Genomic DNA, 18,655 nt, shown 5'->3' with positions numbered 1-18,655 from the left:
CTTTTAATTCTTTTAGCAACCTCCATACTGTTTTCCAGAGTGGCTGCACCAGTTTGCATTCCCACCAACAGTGCAACAAGGTTCCTCTTTCTCCGCATCATTGCCAACATGTTGTTGCTTGAGTTGTTAATTTTAGCCATTCTGACAGGTATGAGGTGGTATCTCACTGTGGTTTTGATTTATATTTCCCTGATGATGAGTGATGTTGAACATTTTTTCATGTGTCAGCTGTCTGGATATCATCTTCGGAGAAGTATCTATTCATGTCTTTTGCCCATTTCTTCACTGGATTATTTGTTCTTTGGGTATTAGTTTGATAAGTTCTTTATAGATTTTGGGTACTAACCTTTCTCTGATATGTCATTTGCAAATATCTTCTCCCATTCTGTCAGTTGCCTTTTAGTTTTGCTGATGTTTCCTTCGCTGTGCAAGAAGCTTTTTATCTTGATGAGGTCCCAACAGTTCATTTTTGCTTTTGTTTCCCTTGCCTCCAGAGACGTGTCAAGTAAGAAGCTGCTGTGGCCAATAATAAAAATTTAATGAAGCGTAAAGATAATGCACATGGGCAGCAGGAACGGAATAAGAAAATATCAAAATATCGGTTTGGCACTAAAAATGGCTGCTTACTATCAGGAGACAGAACCACAGCTCATCTTAAGGCAGAGCTGCCCACCCAGTGTGTCTTGGCATCAGAAAGGTTACAGATGTGCCACGAAAACATTGATCCCTTCAGTCTTGAGATGGCTGGATGCGCTGGGAGGCCAGAGCATTGGGAAGTGGTCTCTAGCTGTGAGAAGCCTACCCAAGGGCTCCTCAAAGGGTAGCCTGGCTGAGTCAGAGTCTGACAGTGTACCCTCCAATCCCCAAAGGAGGCAAGTACAATGGTGGTGTTTACCATGGGCTGAGTGGAAGCAAGGAGGACATTTACTTCTGCAGCCAGCTGGGAGTGTGAGGCTGCCAGCTGCAGGCAAGGGACCCCTGGAGATGCCGGGAGGGTTGGCGTTCCAGGATGCCCGGGACAGGGCATGCAGCCCAGAGTGCGGCCAGCCAGAGTAGGCATGCTGGAAGGCCAAGTAGGTTTTCCAGGTGGAGGCAGCTCCAGAACTTGCACTTTGAATGCATCAGGCACTTCTGTGTATTTGTGGCTGATGTGCCCTTTTAATGGTGACCAACCAAGCAGCAGGGCGACTTCTTTAACACGTAGGCTTTTTGAAGATTAGAGCTTCAACATCTTCGGAAATATTTGATATTGAAAGAATTCAAGTGGATTCAAAATTTATTCTCATTAATCTAGAAATTTCAACATTATATTTGTCGGTAAGGAAAAAAGAAGAGCTGGTGAATTTTTAAGATATAATTTCAGTAGTTGTAAAAAAAATATGGCTTTACATTTTGATTGCCTTCTTGTACAAACTTTGTGCAAACTTTATAATTACTTGATAGTAATTATCAAGAATGCAAATACTGTATGTCATCGTTTTAAAAGATTTGATCAGGAAATGTGTGTCATTTTTTCAAGTATAAAGCCACATATAAACAAGTTTTGTTTAGGGACGCCTGGGTGGCTCAGTCAGTTAAGCGTCGGCTCAGGTCATGATCTCATGGTCCCCAGGTTCGAGCCCTGAATCTGGCTCTGTGTGCCCAGAGCCCGCTTCGTATCCTCTGTCGCCCTCTCTCTCTGCCCCTCCTCTGCTCACACACTCTCTCCCTCTCTCAAAACTAAACAAGCATTAAGAAAAAAAAAAAAAAAAGTTTTGTTCATGGAATCTAGCTGAAATTTCTCCTGAAAAGTTTGGAAGTTTCAGGCACAGTCAGTATTTAGTATTTTTCTTAATGTAAATATATCATATTTACATCACATAAATAAATGTAAAGAAATATAAGAACTATAAAGCAATGTTCTTACCAAGCCCTTTACAGATAGAGCCAAGTCACGTCCATGTTACTCTAGTGTAATTACACTAATATATCATCATTTTCTGGCTGTGCTGACATGGAAAATGTTGGGAAGTAGTCCCCAAAACACCTTTTACTACTAAAAAACATTCAACCATTTTTACTGCAGGCAAGTCCAATGAGTATGTGGGCAGGAAACAATGTGCTGTAGGGAGGATGAGTTTGGGCAAAAAGAAAACAGTGAAAGAACAAGGGTATCCCCACAAACTACAAGGACACCAGCACTAGGACAGGACCTTCCTTCTTTTTAAATTGTCGAAGACACACAACTTGATTTTGCCAGGCGGAAAGGAAAGACCAACAGGTGAGACTTAACCGTCGCAAAGTCAGAATAAACATTTGTACTTTATTTCTACCATCGAATATGCGGCATATGAAAAGTGGCACAAGCAAACCTGAGTGTCATGCCCAGCAAGGCCAGGAGGAATTCATGAGAGAGGCCAGTTATTCTGGCTGCCTGGTCACTGCCTTTATCCACCAGCCTGAACCTTCCTTTCAGATCATCTTCTCAAATTATCCATAGGAGATTTATCCACATACTCAATAAGAAAAATATTTCTAATTATATCCAACCATTCTTAATATGAATGAGAATTATGCAGGGGCGCAAGATTGCCAAGACTTTTCTGCCAAACAATTCCTTTTGACTTAAGAAAGAACAGGCAGCTGCATTGTTTCCATAGCTCTCCATATAAAAGAGCCCTTGGAAGGAGGCTGACTGGCCTGCTTTAAAAAGCTCAAGGTAAGTGGGAACAGGGAACGGGCTTTCAAGAGGGACACTGGCCACGCTGCCTGCTGCCCTGTGTCGGCTGCAGCTGCTAGCTCGGTACTGCTCCTTCGGATACTACATGTTTCACATCCATGGCTTTGTTGCCTGCTGTTTACAATAGAAAGCAACACTGCAGATAGGATTGTGTGTGTGCGTGCGTGTGTGTGCACGTTAACTAATGAAGTGTTTCTTTCCTTTTTTTTTTTTTTTACAGAACTGTCTTGCTTCCAGGCTACATCTCCACTTGCTAACAAGGTAAGATTCAGACTAACCAGTCCCTGGAGGGGAATGTGAGAGCCTCTGGGATGGATCTGTGTCACTTAGCAACCTTTGAGAAAGTGCTGGTCTCAGTAAATACCTTAACAAGTGTACTTCAGGAAAGGTGCTGGAGAAAGAGGGAAGGAGCGGACAATGCACATACGGTCATTTGGGATGCAAGCAATCATTGGTGGGGTGACATTTTGGCAAGAAAATTGCTAATGGAATTGCTAGTTTGCTAATAGAATATTCCGTGGGGGGAAAAATCTGCACTAAGATTCTCTTGCTAAAAATCTCAAATTTAATAAAAATGTATCCTGCTTTTAGAGTTCATTAAGTAAACATGCTCTCTAACATACAAGAAAGAAGGAACCTAGGAAAATGCTTCCTTTAAACTTCATGAAAACTTTTAAGCAGTTACCGTGCCCAGTGCTGAGTGTTGCATGAAATTAAGATACTGCGAATCTTTTGTTACACACGTGAAGGTATTTCTGTGCCCTTTCTACTACTGCTGTCCACCGCATTTCTGAAGGAAGACCCTGGTGGATAGCCGATCAAAATGAGTTTCGAGTAACCTGATCCTGTAAAGACTGCAGTAACATTCTTTGCCAAACCGTTCATTCTACTGATGCGGCTGGCGATCGGCAGATAACAGAATAGAGCAGTCCAAGCCTGCATTCTCCAGAAGGAGATCTGAAAGGGCCAAGGGAGTCCTTCAGTGTAGAAGAATGAGGATAATAATAACATCGAGGGTCAACTAAACTTCAGTGAAATAAATTAAAAATAATTTTTAAAAATGAGGATAACATTTGCTATGGCTTTTATCCTCAGTTAGGTTAATGGATTAACTGGATTTAATATGCAAAGAAATGTTAGACAAACTCTAATAAGCACACAACTAGAGAAAAAGAGGTAAACAAAATTATCATCCCCCAAACCACTGACCTTGAGCGCTTCTGGCTGAAAATCTAAAGGAGGAAGTAAAGTTCTCTTACATTACAGGACAAGAAATGGAATTGTATCACGTTGCAATAAATGACATTTTACATCTAAATGGTAGCCTGCACTATTTCAAACTGCTTTCTGAGTCATCACTTGACCTTTTTCCCCAAAGTATCTGTAGTGTGTCTCACAGGCTGTGAATTAAGAAAGGCAGATGTAATCCCTGTTCTAAAGAGGGAGACACCGAGGCTCAGAAAGATCAAGTGCCTTCCCTGGGGTCACAAGCCCCTCAGTAGCATGTGGAGGCTACACTCAGCTCCCTGATTAGAATGCTAGTGTTGGAGGATGGGAGAAAATAACGCATGTAAAGCCCTGGGTACTATGATGGTTACACAGTGACCCTCGATACATCTGAGACCTTGTGATTATGTTTGTTCCAGTAACTATAGTATGGTGCACAGTGGACCTGCCTGGTGAAATTTCCAAAAAGTGGATTCTCCATGAAATATCATCAGTGCATAGAGATCTGCTGACACACATGGCAGTCCAGAATCTCTAATGTGAAATGCCCCGTCTCCTTTAGGATCTCTGAGCTCAACAGCCATGAGTTCAGACCAGGAAATGGCCATTTTTGGGGAGGCAGCTCCGTACCTCCGAAAGTCTGAAAAGGAGCGCATTGAGGCCCAGAATAGGCCCTTCGATGCCAAGACATCTGTGTTTGTGGCGGAGCCCAAGGAATCCTTCGTCAAAGGGACTATCCAGAGCAGAGAAGGAGGGAAGGTGACGGTGAAGACTGAAGCGGGAGCGGTAAGTAGAGTCCATGGAGCTGGCCACACGTGATTGATGATTTTTGGTTTGGTCACTCAATTGACAAATTGACAAAAAGTTATCCTTCCTACCTACCAGACTCTGACAGTGAAAGATGATCAAGTCTACCCCATGAACCCTCCCAAATACGACAAGATCGAGGACATGGCCATGATGACGCACCTGCATGAGCCCGCCGTGCTGTACAACCTCAAAGAGCGTTACGCAGCCTGGATGATCTACGTGAGCACCCCCTGCCCCAGCCCCAAGTGGTCTTTATCGCCATCACCACCGACCTGCCAGTCTACTGCTTCCACTCTAGTATAAATGGGTCAAAAGTAGTGACCCGTTTCGTTTTCACTAGTAGCGTAACTAGTTCGCACACAAGTTAACTCGTTAGTACATTAGTTAGTTAACTAATTAAAAGGCTCACTATTGCTATTGTGAGGCACAACCCAACAACCAGACTTCATTCTCCATCTTCCCATACAAAGCCAGGCAAGGCCACCATCCATGTGCACTGGGTTTGCCACATGTCCCTTGAACAACAATGGAGCAGCTACTGTTTATGGCTCAACCATGTGCCTACATTTCTACCACTCCCCCCCATCCTAGTTGTACAATCATCCAGAGGGAAATGATAAACTTATGTCTCAACACATAAAAGTGTTTTAAGAACCAAATTTCACGCAGTTACACTCCTCCAAAATAACAGCAACCAGCATCCGTGTGTTCTGGTCCCTTCTACATGAATGCCACCTCCTCGAGTTAACCTCTCCACCTTCCTCCGGCAGAGCAGGACATTCTGTCCTATGGTCTCTGCCCCAGCCACAGCACTGACCTTGGGTTTCCACCGCCATCCATTCACATGTCTGTCCCCTATGTGGACTGGAAACCCAGAGCTCCCCGAGGAATGGCATCTCATTCAGGTTTTGCTCCTGTGCCCTGCAGAGGTCTGGCACATGATACATACCCAGTAAACACTGCAGAACTGAACTTACTACATCACACTGACATTTTTGTGTGCTTCAGCCAGTGCTGCTATGCAGCTGGATGACACCTGCACAGGTGCACCTGCTGCTCAGGGCCAGTGTCCATGCTGACTGGCCAGTGCCTGTCTTACACCAGCTGTCCAAGTTTTTGAAAATCTCCCTGTTTGGTCATAATGTATTCACATCATTCTGTGTCCTGTTTCTTTAGAGCTTCATAGAAATTTGCAAATGTTTCCCCCACATTGCTAAATACGTTCATGCATTTTTAATTTTTTTTAATGTTCTTTACCTTTGAGACAAAGAGAGAGAATGCAAGTGGGGGAGGGGGAGAGAGAGGGGGGGACACAGAATCTGAAGCAGGCTCCAGGCTCTGAGCTGTCAGTACAGAGACTGACACGGGGCTCAAACTCACAAACCGTGAGATCATGACCTGAGCTGAAGTCAGCTGCCCAACCAACTGAGCCACCCAGGCGCCCCCATTCATGCATTTTTAAATGCCTTTTTAAATGCCTGCATCCCACTGTCTTTAGAAGATTTCCTGTAGTTCACCTAACTGCTTCCCTAGTGTTGGGCACTTCGGGTGTGTCCAAACTTCCTTTTTCATGAATTTGAACTATCTTAATGCTGCAAAGGAAATCTATGCATATTTCCTAAAACAGAGTAAAAAAATGTCTCATCCTACACATGAAGAAACAAAACAAAACCAACCTTTGGAGCTCCTGCTATGTGAAAGTCTTGTGATAAGTCCCAAAAGGAATAGTAAAAATTCTAAATTGGGATCCCTCCCCTCATGGATTTTACTATCTCATTATTGAAACTTCCAACTAGTTTTCATGCCAATGCCTTCGAGAAATGTAGGGTACTTACTTAAAGTGCTCCTTTGGGTCAGATTTCATCTAAGTGAAATGCACACCTAGCAGGAGAAGCCTTTGGATAGCTGTTTTTTATTCCCTTGAATAGACCTACTCAGGCCTCTTCTGCGTCACCGTCAACCCCTACAAGTGGCTGCCGGTGTACAACCCCGAGGTGGTGACCGCCTACCGAGGCAAGAAGCGCCAGGAGGCCCCGCCCCACATCTTCTCCATCTCCGACAACGCCTATCAGTTCATGCTGACAGGTGAGTTGAATGCTCTGTATGTTCATAATCTTTTCAGAGCAGAACAATAAGAGAAAGAGACTCTAACCATCTCAACACAGTCTCTGAGCCCTTTGGTTGAGCTGGAGACAGTCCGGAAAAGAGAAGGTGTAAAAGACAACTTGCAATCCCTAACATTACATAATAGATAATGATCTCTTAAACTTTTAAAAGTCAACAGAGGTTGGCCATAGTTAGAGAACTGACTTTTGAGTGACTCAGAAACTAGAAAAACTTGAGCAAAAATTATAAAGCACTGTTTACATGTATGTACACACACACACACACACACACACACACACACACACACACACAATCACATACACAGACTGTGTTTCCATTACCACGAGCCAAAAACCAGAAGAGTAAAATCTGCCGCTGTGGCCTTATCCTCAACATCAGAAACTAAGACCAATGAATACCCTCTCTACATCACAGAAGGTGTAAATTCTCTTGCCCTTTGCCCAGAACCAATCTGAACACGGTGTGTTTGGTATTAAAACAGCTACACCATGAATCTTCTTCCTAGAATACTGTCTCAGCTAGCCCAATCTAAGATACTTGGAGAAAGGGTTTAGAGAATTCATCTTGGGAGAGTAAAACAGTAGAACAAACCTTTCCCCCCAAATATGACTAAAGCCATGATTACTTCCAAAGCTATACTTCTGTGCTATATTTACCCCATCCCACATACTGTTTCTTGCACCTACAATTAATACGTCGCTGCTGGAGTTGTCATCTGAACCCAAGTGAAGACTCAAGTCCATTTTTAATATTTCCTTAGTGGTTGAATATGAAAAAGACAAGATCTGGTGCTTGTTTGCAGTGTTCTGTTTAAATGGTTGCACGTATGCTAAAGTCAGCGGTGGGGTGCAGGGAGGGACTGGGGTACACGAAAGGGATACCGGAGGCCTCAGGCTCATGAAGCCCCAGGGATTGCAGAGGCCAGTCTGAAAAACACTAAGTTTGTTCCATTTTACTTACTGCTTACAAATATACAAAACCAAGAAACAAAAAAAAAACCCAGTATTAAATGTCTATAATTTCTCTTTTATAGACCGAGAGAATCAATCAATCCTGATCACGTAAGCAAATTTTATGCTCTCTTCTCATGGCTGTGACAGTTGCCACGTTTGGAACCTCCTCTGACTTAGCTTTTATTTGGCAGCGGAGAATCCGGGGCAGGGAAGACCGTGAACACCAAGCGTGTCATCCAGTACTTTGCAACAATTGCGGTCACTGGAGAGAAGAAGAAGGAGGAAGCTGGCAAAATGCAGGTGGGTCTGGGGTCAGACTCAAGAGGTCAGGGCTCTCAGGAAGTCTGGAGCCCAGACGTGAGGACAGTGCTTGCCTTTGCAGGGGACTCTGGAAGATCAAATCATCAGTGCCAACCCCCTACTGGAGGCCTTTGGCAACGCCAAGACCGTGAGGAACGACAACTCCTCTCGCTTTGTGAGTCTCTTGGTCACTAGTATGGTCAACATTCATGGGATGCTTGTGAAGATGTTCTCTGAATCTTTTCCATTCACATTATATTGCAGCACGAATCTTTCCTTTCCCTCTGAGCACATAACATGGATCCAAGTCCCATCTAAAAAGATGTGACCACCATATATCCGAGTTCTTTCTTCTCTGGTCATTACCTCCAATTATTCACAATTTTAAAATGAAAGATAGGGGCGCCTGGGTGGCTCAGTTGGTTAAGCATCCAACTTCAGCTCAGGTCACGATTTCACAGTTCATGGATTCAAGCCCCGCATCGGGCTCTGTGCTGACAGCTCAGAGCCTGGAGCCTGCTTTGGATTCTGTGTCTCCCTCCCTCTCTGCCCCTCCCCCACTTGCTTGCACACACTCTCTCTTTCAAAAATAAACACTAAAAAATTTTTTTCTAAATATTAACACATTAGCATTCCAAGTGTTTTGAGTTTCTTGAAGATTTGATATGATTGAAAAACAAAGTAGTAATATTAGTTTTCCTTTCAAGGGTAAATTCATTAGAATCCACTTTGGCACTACGGGAAAACTGGCTTCTGCTGATATTGAAACATGTAAGTGCCTGGATCTCCTTTGCGGTCATTTCTGTTGCTTATAACCTATATAAGGTGAACCCAAAGTAAAATTCGCATCCCGCGTGAAGTTTTGCACTGGTCCGCTTGTCATTTGTTTACTTCCAGATCTGTTAGAGAAGTCCAGAGTTACTTTCCAGCTTAAGGCTGAAAGGAGCTATCACATTTTTTATCAGATCACATCAAACAAGAAACCAGAACTAATTGGTAAGAAATGTCATGATCCCTTTTGAGAATGATTACACCAGCACCCTCCATGCATGGTCCAACCTCGTATTCCATGACTGAATTTTGTCAGGTTTATCATCTGGAGTTTGAAAATAGCTTTGTAATTTTACGTGTGCTTATGATAAAAATCCAAAAGAAAAACTGAGGATAACACCCTCAAATCCTATCACTATGAAATAACCACTGTGAACACTTGGGTGGACACTGTTCTAGTAATTTTCTGTATATGCACCTTGAATACAGAAACACATACATACAATAACTGGAATCACAGTTTCATACTCTCCTGTGATGTACTTTTTTCATTGAATAATAACGTATCATGGTTTTTTCCACATCACCAACCGCAGCTGCACATTATTATTTCTAATGGTTGCATAGTGTTATATGGTAGAGATAAGCATTATTTACTTAACCATACCCTTTTAAGGATATTTAGGTTGTTTCCAGTTCTGGATTTTAAAGAGTCAGTGCCGTGCTGACCATTCTTACAGATATAACTTTTCCCAGTATGGGATAATCTTCTTTGGCTTTATACAGTGTCTTAGAATTTATCTAGAATCTCTTGTTTTAGTGAAGGGGATAATTCTGCTTACCTTTTCTCTGTTTCACGTACACAGAAATGCTTCTGATCACCACCAACCCATATGATTACCCATTTGTCAGTCAAGGGGAGATCAGTGTGGCTAGCATTGATGATCAGGAAGAACTGATGGCAACTGATGTAAGTGGAACGCAAGAAAATCAGAATGATGTTGGGTTAGAAGCTATGGTCCCTCCAGATAAATATTCAGATTCTTGTAGAAATAGCAAAAGAGGGTTCAAAGACAAGCATGGATGTGCCACCCAGAGCCAACCAAAAGGATTAAGATGTGTCCCACAACATTTTACTTTCTCTTTTAAAAACCTGTCATTTCTGAATTTACCTAAACCACTTTTTTTGAAATCCACTTAATGAGATCCATACCACTTCTCAAAATAACAAGTCCTTTAAATTTACTATTTTGTTCTTTCTCTTAAGTTTACTTTTTGAATCTTAGAGGCTATGTTCAGTGCTGGCCTTTGGTTGACCAACTCCCCATACACCCACTCTAAAGAGTTCCTTGCACCCCCATTAGCACTGAGAGTTTGACCAACAAGTCAGGAATCAGAATGTGAACAATGCATAGTAAGTGTGTAGATCATAACCTAACAGTTATCTTATTGGTTATGTCGGCAGAGTGCTATTGATATTTTGGGCTTTACTAATGAAGAGAAAGTCTCCATCTACAAGCTCACGGGTGCCGTGATGCATTATGGGAACATGAAGTTCAAGCAGAAGCAGCGCGAGGAGCAGGCCGAGCCAGATGGCACCGAAGGTATCAACCAAGTCAACCACCTGATTTTATTTTTGTTTGAAAATCACATTCTTAAACTTGTTACCCTTGCATTTGTCTAGGAAGACAAATTCATTTTTAAGAATTGAGTTTTAAAGCATACCCAGATAATATACTATGTGAAGCCTCATATTAGATAGATGTTTCCTAACATTAATGAAGTTTTCTAGGGCACACTACCCACAAAGTCTCGAACTCAGTGGGAAAAAAAATGGGCAAGAATGCTCAAAAAGATATTCTGAAAACACTGCATAAAATGTCTATAAACAAACTTTTTTTGAGCAAGTGGGTCACTTTGGGCCATAATAACATTGTTCTACCCTTTCTTGCTTTCAGTTGCTGACAAGGCAGCCTATCTCCAGAGTCTGAACTCTGCTGACCTGCTCAAAGCCCTCTGTTACCCTAGGGTCAAGGTCGGCAATGAGTTCGTCACCAAAGGCCAGACTGTAGAGCAGGTAGGTGCATAATTCAAATTCGTCAACAGGAATTGAGCATTTTTACAGTCCTCTGATAACCTCAAGGGAAATATTTTTGTTTTTCAAGGTGTACAATGCAGTGGGTGCCCTGGCCAAGGCTGTCTATGAGAAGATGTTCCTGTGGATGGTCACCCGCATCAACCAGCAGCTGGACACCAAGCAGCCCAGACAGTACTTCATCGGGGTCCTGGACATCGCCGGCTTTGAGATCTTTGATGTGAGTTGTTGGAATAAGCGGCCCTGTTAAGGCCCCTCCGCTTCGTGTCTGCTCTGCCGACTTCCCCCTGGGTTTCCCAAACTCACTTGAGCTCTTTGGTGTTTGCAACGCCCTAGTTCAACAGCCTGGAGCAGCTGTGCATCAACTTCACCAACGAGAAGCTGCAACAGTTCTTCAACCACCACATGTTCGTGCTGGAGCAGGAGGAGTACAAGAAGGAGGGCATCGAGTGGACGTTCATCGACTTTGGGATGGACCTGGCTGCCTGCATCGAGCTCATCGAGAAGGTGTCCTGATCTGTCCACTCAGTAACCTCGTCTTGTCTACTCTGCGGCTCACTGCTGCAGCTCACGTGTACCTTACACGCATTTTGCTTTGCTTTAATCCAGCCTATGGGCATCTTCTCCATCCTGGAGGAGGAGTGCATGTTCCCCAAGGCCACAGACACCTCCTTCAAGAACAAGCTGTACGAGCAGCATATTGGAAAGTCCGCCAACTTCCAGAAGCCCAAGGTGGTCAAAGGCAAGGCCGAGGCCCACTTCTCTCTGATACACTACGCTGGCACCGTGGACTACAACATAACTGGCTGGCTGGACAAGAACAAGGACCCACTGAATGAGACTGTGGTCGGTCTGTACCAGAAGTCTTCAATGAAAACTCTAGCTTACCTCTTCTCTGGAGCTCAAACGGGTGATGCAGGTAATGCTCAAAAACTGTAACACTTTCTCTAGGTATTACAAAAAGTGATGTTAGCTCAAGGCCAGTTTCAGGATGGCAGGGCCAGACCCATTGCTCTTCCACATTTTGAGTAAATAGGCTGCATTGCAGTCATACATGTGTGTCTCACTCCAGCACTGACAGAGGCCTTACTGTGAATGGTCAGAGAGGAACTATTAGGATCTCAACCAATGAAAAGCCTCAGTTTCTTGGATTCTCTCCTGCTTCTTCCTTCACATCTACTGGATATTGAGTATCTAGGAATATTTAAGACAATGGAGTGACAGAGCTCTCCCTATCTAGACTAGCTTCCACTGATGATTTTTGAAGTTACTGTGTCCCCCAAGTGACCTAACATTAAGGATCCACCTTTATGATACAGTGAAGTGAATCCCTTCATTTCACCTTAAAATGTAGAAAAAAAAATCACAGAAGAGTGGATGCAAGCTTAGTTGACAGGTAAGAGTCACTCAGGCTCCAACAGAGAGGCCAGCAGTGTCCCCCAAAGTGCAGAAGTCGGCAATAAATAAGCACGAAACATCCCTGCCAATTCAAAAGTACACTTGAGTGACACCTTCCCTTATTTTCTCTCCAGAGGCGAGTGGTGGAGCCAAGAAAGGCGGCAAGAAGAAGGGCTCCTCTTTCCAGACAGTGTCTGCCCTTTTCCGGGTAAGGACGAAACTGGGTCTCACACTCCCCAGTTGCTTTAGGAAAATCTGTTTTTCAAAGCACAGACTCTTCTTTCCACAAGTCACTTAGGAAAAGACTGACACTGATTAATGGCTTCTGTTCATCGATGTTTGGAGAGAAGAGGTTCAAATTACTGAGAAATCATTAGCTCGTCTTTCATGACAAGCCAAGTAAAGCCGAATATTTGACAGGAAATTTTGTAAAACGGAATACTCTACCATTCATAATCTAGTCAAGTTGTGAAACTAAGCAATGACATGTACTCAGAGAGACTAAATCATCAGTGAAACTAAGGAAAATCTAGCAGCTAGCTTAGAAGGAACTTAATATGGCATCCTTGTTTTTAGTCCAGTCAATCCTCGATTACAACTGGTAGATTGTTCCCCTTTAGCTAATCTTTCTGCCCTGAAAGGGCAGATATATTTATGAGAAAAAGCCCCATCATGATGTAGGCATGCATGTAGTCACTGGAGAATATGGAGAGTTTGGGAGAAGAAAGTGAAACCAGTATGGGAAGGCTAGTATGGGAAGGCAATGGCCTTATAAATGTTTATGGAAAGCCATGGACCAGGGAGGAAGTAGGACTTTGCTTGAAAAAGATCATGTGTCAGGCTGTGTAACTCCTGCTAACTCAAGTGGAGAAAGAGGGACTAAGGAGAAACCTGCATGTCAGGAGAAGCATGGCAAGGTGTTACCTTACATGAAAATGATTCCTGCTGGTCATTCAACTCAGCCATAGGCATTGATTTTATAGACACCGCCAAATACTCATAACCATATTAAAGTTGGAGATAACAGGATTTTTCCTGATTTCACAGGAGAATTTGAACAAGCTGATGACCAACCTCAGGAGCACACATCCTCATTTTGTGCGGTGTATCATCCCCAATGAAACCAAAACTCCTGGTAAGAAGCTCTAGAATGAAAGCACAAAGCATGACTACCACACCTCCCTTCAAAAAAGATCTCCACACTGGAATAAATATGTATATTTATAGGGGCCATGGAGCATGAACTTGTCCTGCACCAGCTGAGGTGTAACGGAGTGCTGGAAGGCATCCGCATCTGCAGGAAGGGATTCCCCAGCAGAATCCTTTATGCAGACTTCAAACAGAGGTCAGGCTCTCCTAATTACGGTGTATCTTAAAGTTTAATATAAATATACTTATGCAAGCAAAACAATTTAGTGAAAAATATGTCTCTATTTGTTATTTTTGATTTGCCACAAAAAAAGAGTGAAAAGTGATAAGCCTCAAAACACCTTTATAATCTAGACCACATATTTTATACTCCAGACTTTTCATGGGCTTTACCAAGCTCCTGGCTTAGCCCACAGATATATACACTAACTTCAATAATTACGAAAACTATCATTTTTTAATGTGTAAATCTGTTTGGGTTATCTCATTTTACAAAACGTCGGTAGAGGTAAGTCCTATCAACACCTCCTTTTATAGATGAATGAACTTGAGCCTCAAGGAGATTAAGCTACTTGCTCAAAGTCACATGGTTATTGGTGTCTGAGTTAGGAACTCCCCCATGCAAGTATATATCTCCCAGTGGGTCCTTTTCTGTCACTTCCTATCTTCATCTTTCTGTCTCACACACCAGTTTCACAAGGTTTCCCAGAATGTTCACAATACCAGCTCCTCAGCAACTTTCTCCTCCCTAGAGAAGTCCATCTTGGGAGTCAAACAAGAGGCCAAGGGGATAAGGGGCTGGCAGCAGCTCCAGGGAGCTGGTTACATGTTACATTTTATTGGTCATCTACATCTTGGTGTGAATAAGATCACAGAATCCTTTCCTGAGAACAAGGTCTGATGAGGCAGAAAGGAAAGCTACAGCTGTGCAGGAAGGTGAAATGGGGTAAAAAGAGACAGTTGATGCTAGTTTGACCAACTACGTATAGGAAGTCCTTCCTGTGAACAAAGGAGGATACTTTTTTTTAAAGCTCCAATTTTCTAAATAGGTCATTTAATGTTTATCTGCTATTAGTGTCATCATAAACCACCTTAAAAAAAAACCCTATTATTTACTTAAACAGATACAAGGTATTAAATGCAAGTGCAATCCCTGAAGGGCAGTTCATTGACAGCAAGAAGGCTTCTGAGAAGCTCCTTGCGTCCATCGACATTGACCACACCCAGTATAAATTTGGTCACACCAAGGTAATGGTCTCTAAAGCCCACCCGATGCTATCCGTGTCCCTTTGAAGTTTATGTACAGTTTCTGATCTGCAAATCCTCCCCCCCCCGCAGGTCTTTTTCAAAGCTGGTCTTCTGGGGCTTCTGGAGGAGATGCGAGATGACAAGCTGGCCCAGCTGATTACCCGAACCCAGGCCAGGTGCAGAGGCTTCTTGGCCAGAGTGGAGTACCAGAGGATGGTGGAGAGAAGGTATAAATATAAATTATTTATTTATTCACATCTTTCTGCTTCAGAAACACATTTGAGGTGGCTTAAGACTCAGACATGATAAGGCCACTGATGTCAGCAAGAATGAGGAAGAGTCCTACACTGACTCTTCAGGTAGGGGTCATCACTGTGAAACATATTCTGAGTTCAGGGTAAAAGGGGGGGTCATAAAGAGTGGATAGCTCTCATCTAACAAGAGAAAATACAGCAGTGTAAAAATAAACCAGTGTGAATTTAGTTGATAGATCATTAAATTAGACACATTGACTGAACAGCAGACAGTATTTGCAACAGTGATTTTTTTTTTTTTGCACCAGAGTTTAGGGCTTTTAATTTGTCCCAAAGTTGCTGAAGCAAAAATCAACAGCGATTTTTAAAAAAATATTTATTTTTGAGAGAGAGAGAAAGAGCATGGAGGAGGGGCTGAGAGGGGGGGACAGAGGATCTGAAGTGGGCTCTGAACTGATAGCACAGAGCCCGACTTGGAGCTTGAACTCATGAACCGTGAGATTATGACCTGAGCTGAAGTCGGATGTTTAACCGACTGAGACACCCAGGTGCCCCTCCACAGTGATTTTTATGCAAGATGTAGAAACCACTTCTTCCATCTGATTATTTCTATTATCAAGCTGTTATGATTTAAAACATTGAGGACATTGGGGCGCCTGGGTGGCGCAGTCGGTTAAGCGTCCGACTTCAGCCAGGTCACGATCTCGCGGTCCGGGAGTTCGAGCCCCGCGTCGGGCTCTGGGCTGATGGCTCAGAGCCTGGAGCCTGTTTCCGATTCTGTGTCTCCCTCTCTCTCTGCCCCTCCCCCGTTCATGCTCTGTCTCTCTCTGTCCCAAAAATAAATAAACGTTGAAAAAAAAAAAATTTTTTTTTAAAAATAAATAAATAAAACATTGAGGACATTTATCTGTGAAAGATTTTTTTCAGTAAGTTAATACAATGTCACAAGATACATAGCTTTCTGGTGATCTGATTTGATGCAGGGTCAGAATTCTAAGTGCAAAGAGCCAGGTGTCTCAAACTGCAGAATGCATGTGAACAGGGCCCATGTTGAGAAATGCATTTCTAGGGGCGCCTGGGTGGCGCAGTCGGTTGAGCGTCCAACTTCAGCCAGGTCACGATCTCGCGGTCCGTGAGTTCGAGCCCCGTGTCGGGCTCTGGGCTGATGGCTCAGAGCCTGGAGCCTGTTTCCGATTCTGTGTCTCCCTCTCTCTCTGCCCCTCCCCCGTTCATGCTCTGTCTCTCTCTGTCCCAAAAATAAATAAACGTTGAAAAAAATAAAATAAAAAAAATAAAAAAAAAGAAATGCATTTCTATTGGCACATGCACATTCATACACCTGTGTGTAAATATATATGTAATTTACATGAAACAAATTTTATTTCTATCACCTGTAGTTATGTTAATACCTTCTACTGTATTCTATTTTATTAAAAATAATAAGTTTGCTTATAAACCACTATATGTATATATATATAAATATATATTTATATATATATAAATATATATATATTTATATATATATTTATATATACCACTATATGTATATTTATATATATATATTTATATATACATACACACATACACACACATATATGTATGTATTTGGGCAGTTAATTGCTTATATATGAAGGTAATTCATTTTTTAAATAATTTAGATTTTTTAAATGTGAGAATATTACAGAGTAGAGTGCAAAATTCACACAACATTAAAATACATGAAACCAGAGATTTTCACAGAAATTCTTCTTTAATGAAGCCCTTTGTTCACACCCACATCCCTCAGGGGTCTAGCTCCCCTTAACTGCTCTTCATGGTGTTCCAGTGGCAAAGCCTGAGAAGCACTGGTATACAGCAGTTCTTAAAGGGTGGTCCTTAGACCTGAATTGTCGGTGTCTTTTGCAAACTTATTAAAAATGCAAATTTTTAGACCCCCATCTCAGATCCTCTGACTCTGAATCTCTGGGGATAAGGCTCAGGAACTAGTATTTTACAAGTCCTTCAGATGATTCTTAGGTACACCAAAAGTTGGAGAGGCCCTGATGAAGAGAGGTGAGTGATTAACACGTCCTTGACCATCATCCCAAAGTAGAATTTCTTCCATCTGTGCTTCTGAAGGTAGGCGAGGAACAGGGTGGGACAGAACCTCCAGCTCTCACTGCCAAGACTTCATCTCATTTCTTCATCCACACAGTATCTAACTTGCACCAATTACATTTCAGAGAAGCCCTCTTCTGCATCCAGTACAACATCCGCGCCTTCATGAACGTCAAGCACTGGCCCTGGATGAAACTCTTCTTCAAGATCAAGCCCCTCCTCAAGAGCGCGGAGACCGAGAAGGAGATGGCCACCATGAAGGAGGAGTTTCAGAAAACCAAAGACGAACTCGCCAAGTCAGAGGCGAAGAGGAAGGAACTGGAGGAAAAGATGGTGTCACTGTTGAAAGAAAAAAACGACCTGCAGCTCCAAGTTCAGGCTGTAAGTGGTGGTGTCACGCTATAGGTGCTGCAATCGGGATGCGAGTGGCCGCAAGTGCAAAGAGTTGGGTAGTCGGTGTGGGGACACTCACTGGGGGGAGAAGGTCAGTGCACTCTGATGGTTCCAGTAAAGTCCATACATCCTTTCATCATCCCAAACCAGGAGCAATAAGGTAAAACAGACCACTGTCACCCATCCTCCACAATTTCATCAAACTACAGGATTTATTACTTCTTTTCTAAAAATTTTGAAGACAGTCCTTGGAAGTGATTTTAACATAAAACTATCACAAATGAAATATTAAGGGGAGGATAGCATGTACAGAGTTGATTTTTTTTTTTTAATCTCTGAAACCTCCTTAAACTCATGGATGTCCATGAGTCTTAAATCACAATACATACAGCTGGCAAATGTCAGGAATTCTACAACACATTTTAGGGAATTCTTGTTTGTCACTGATCTCCACAACTCGGGTCCATTCTTTCCAATCCATCTGCACAGGCTGTGCCCCATCACGTCACACCTGGATTGCTGTGTCAGCACCCAAGATGCTCTGCCCACTCACCCCCACCCCCCCACCACAGCCCTCTCCTCCCTCCAGCCTACTCGCTGTTCACTCCCACACCAGTCATTTCAGAACAGCCTCCATCAACTCTGAAATGTAATTTATGAGACTGCCTTTCATTTCGGAGTGAACTGAATTGGTCTGGTATAATTTACTCATCACGAAATCATATATTTCTCCTGTTGATTAAAATTGGTTTCTTCTGTCAAGTGTAGGCAGTGTAATAACTCTTTCTTCTTGATCACAGAAGGAAAAAGAGCTGTCTTCTGTGCCCACCCCCTTCAGATCTATCCGGAATGCTCTTCTGCTGTCCCTAGAGATTTACTAAGAATTTGTCCTACACACGACATTCACTACATGGTACATGCAGCACATTTTACTCTTTTGTGGATTCAAAGGCTGATATGGAGTCTCCTGATGAATGTGTATATCAATTTGTCACTCATATCCTGTTCACTCCCAACCCTCTTAATTGGAGACATAGCAGGTTGCCAAGAATTCCTTGATTACTTTATGCCCTAACTTGAATGTAGAACATCATAACCAAGATCATCTTCCAGT

General features: G+C 42.8%; 1 protein-coding gene and 1 long non-coding RNA gene across 2 annotated transcripts in view; one reads left to right on the top strand and one right to left on the bottom strand.

Moving 5' to 3' along the window:
* Positions 1 to 2,691: 2,691 nt before the first annotated feature.
* LOC112857033 (myosin-2) overlaps positions 2,692 to 18,655 on the top strand; it is a 26,338-nt gene continuing 10,374 nt past the window's right edge. Inside the window, exons 1-22 of the mRNA XM_086686027.1 lie at positions 2,692 to 2,782; positions 2,940 to 2,980; positions 4,509 to 4,732; positions 4,832 to 4,975; positions 6,685 to 6,841; positions 7,917 to 7,944; positions 8,028 to 8,136; positions 8,219 to 8,311; positions 8,844 to 8,907; positions 9,034 to 9,132; positions 9,774 to 9,877; positions 10,373 to 10,511; positions 10,866 to 10,984; positions 11,073 to 11,222; positions 11,339 to 11,509; positions 11,612 to 11,921; positions 12,535 to 12,608; positions 13,448 to 13,535; positions 13,628 to 13,745; positions 14,674 to 14,797; positions 14,888 to 15,024; positions 17,274 to 17,529. Of these exons, the coding sequence (XP_086542153.1) occupies positions 4,529 to 4,732; positions 4,832 to 4,975; positions 6,685 to 6,841; positions 7,917 to 7,944; positions 8,028 to 8,136; positions 8,219 to 8,311; positions 8,844 to 8,907; positions 9,034 to 9,132; positions 9,774 to 9,877; positions 10,373 to 10,511; positions 10,866 to 10,984; positions 11,073 to 11,222; positions 11,339 to 11,509; positions 11,612 to 11,921; positions 12,535 to 12,608; positions 13,448 to 13,535; positions 13,628 to 13,745; positions 14,674 to 14,797; positions 14,888 to 15,024; positions 17,274 to 17,529 (2,688 nt within the window). The 5' untranslated portion in view covers positions 2,692 to 2,782; positions 2,940 to 2,980; positions 4,509 to 4,528. The remainder of the gene's footprint in view (positions 2,783 to 2,939; positions 2,981 to 4,508; positions 4,733 to 4,831; positions 4,976 to 6,684; positions 6,842 to 7,916; positions 7,945 to 8,027; positions 8,137 to 8,218; positions 8,312 to 8,843; positions 8,908 to 9,033; positions 9,133 to 9,773; positions 9,878 to 10,372; positions 10,512 to 10,865; positions 10,985 to 11,072; positions 11,223 to 11,338; positions 11,510 to 11,611; positions 11,922 to 12,534; positions 12,609 to 13,447; positions 13,536 to 13,627; positions 13,746 to 14,673; positions 14,798 to 14,887; positions 15,025 to 17,273; positions 17,530 to 18,655) is intronic.
* LOC147574037 (uncharacterized) overlaps positions 16,783 to 18,655 on the bottom strand; it is a 14,931-nt gene continuing 13,058 nt past the window's right edge. Inside the window, exon 2 of the long non-coding RNA XR_015243847.1 lies at positions 16,783 to 17,671. This is a non-coding gene — a long non-coding RNA (uncharacterized LOC147574037). The remainder of the gene's footprint in view (positions 17,672 to 18,655) is intronic.

This window comes from Puma concolor, chromosome E1 (genome assembly GCF_028749965.1).
Source record: "Puma concolor isolate L17-30 chromosome E1, mPumCon1.1.hap2, whole genome shotgun sequence".
Classification (NCBI taxonomy): domain Eukaryota; kingdom Metazoa; phylum Chordata; class Mammalia; order Carnivora; family Felidae; genus Puma; species Puma concolor.
Note: the sequence above shows the minus strand (reverse complement) of the source record. Positions and strands in the feature narration are given on the sequence as shown.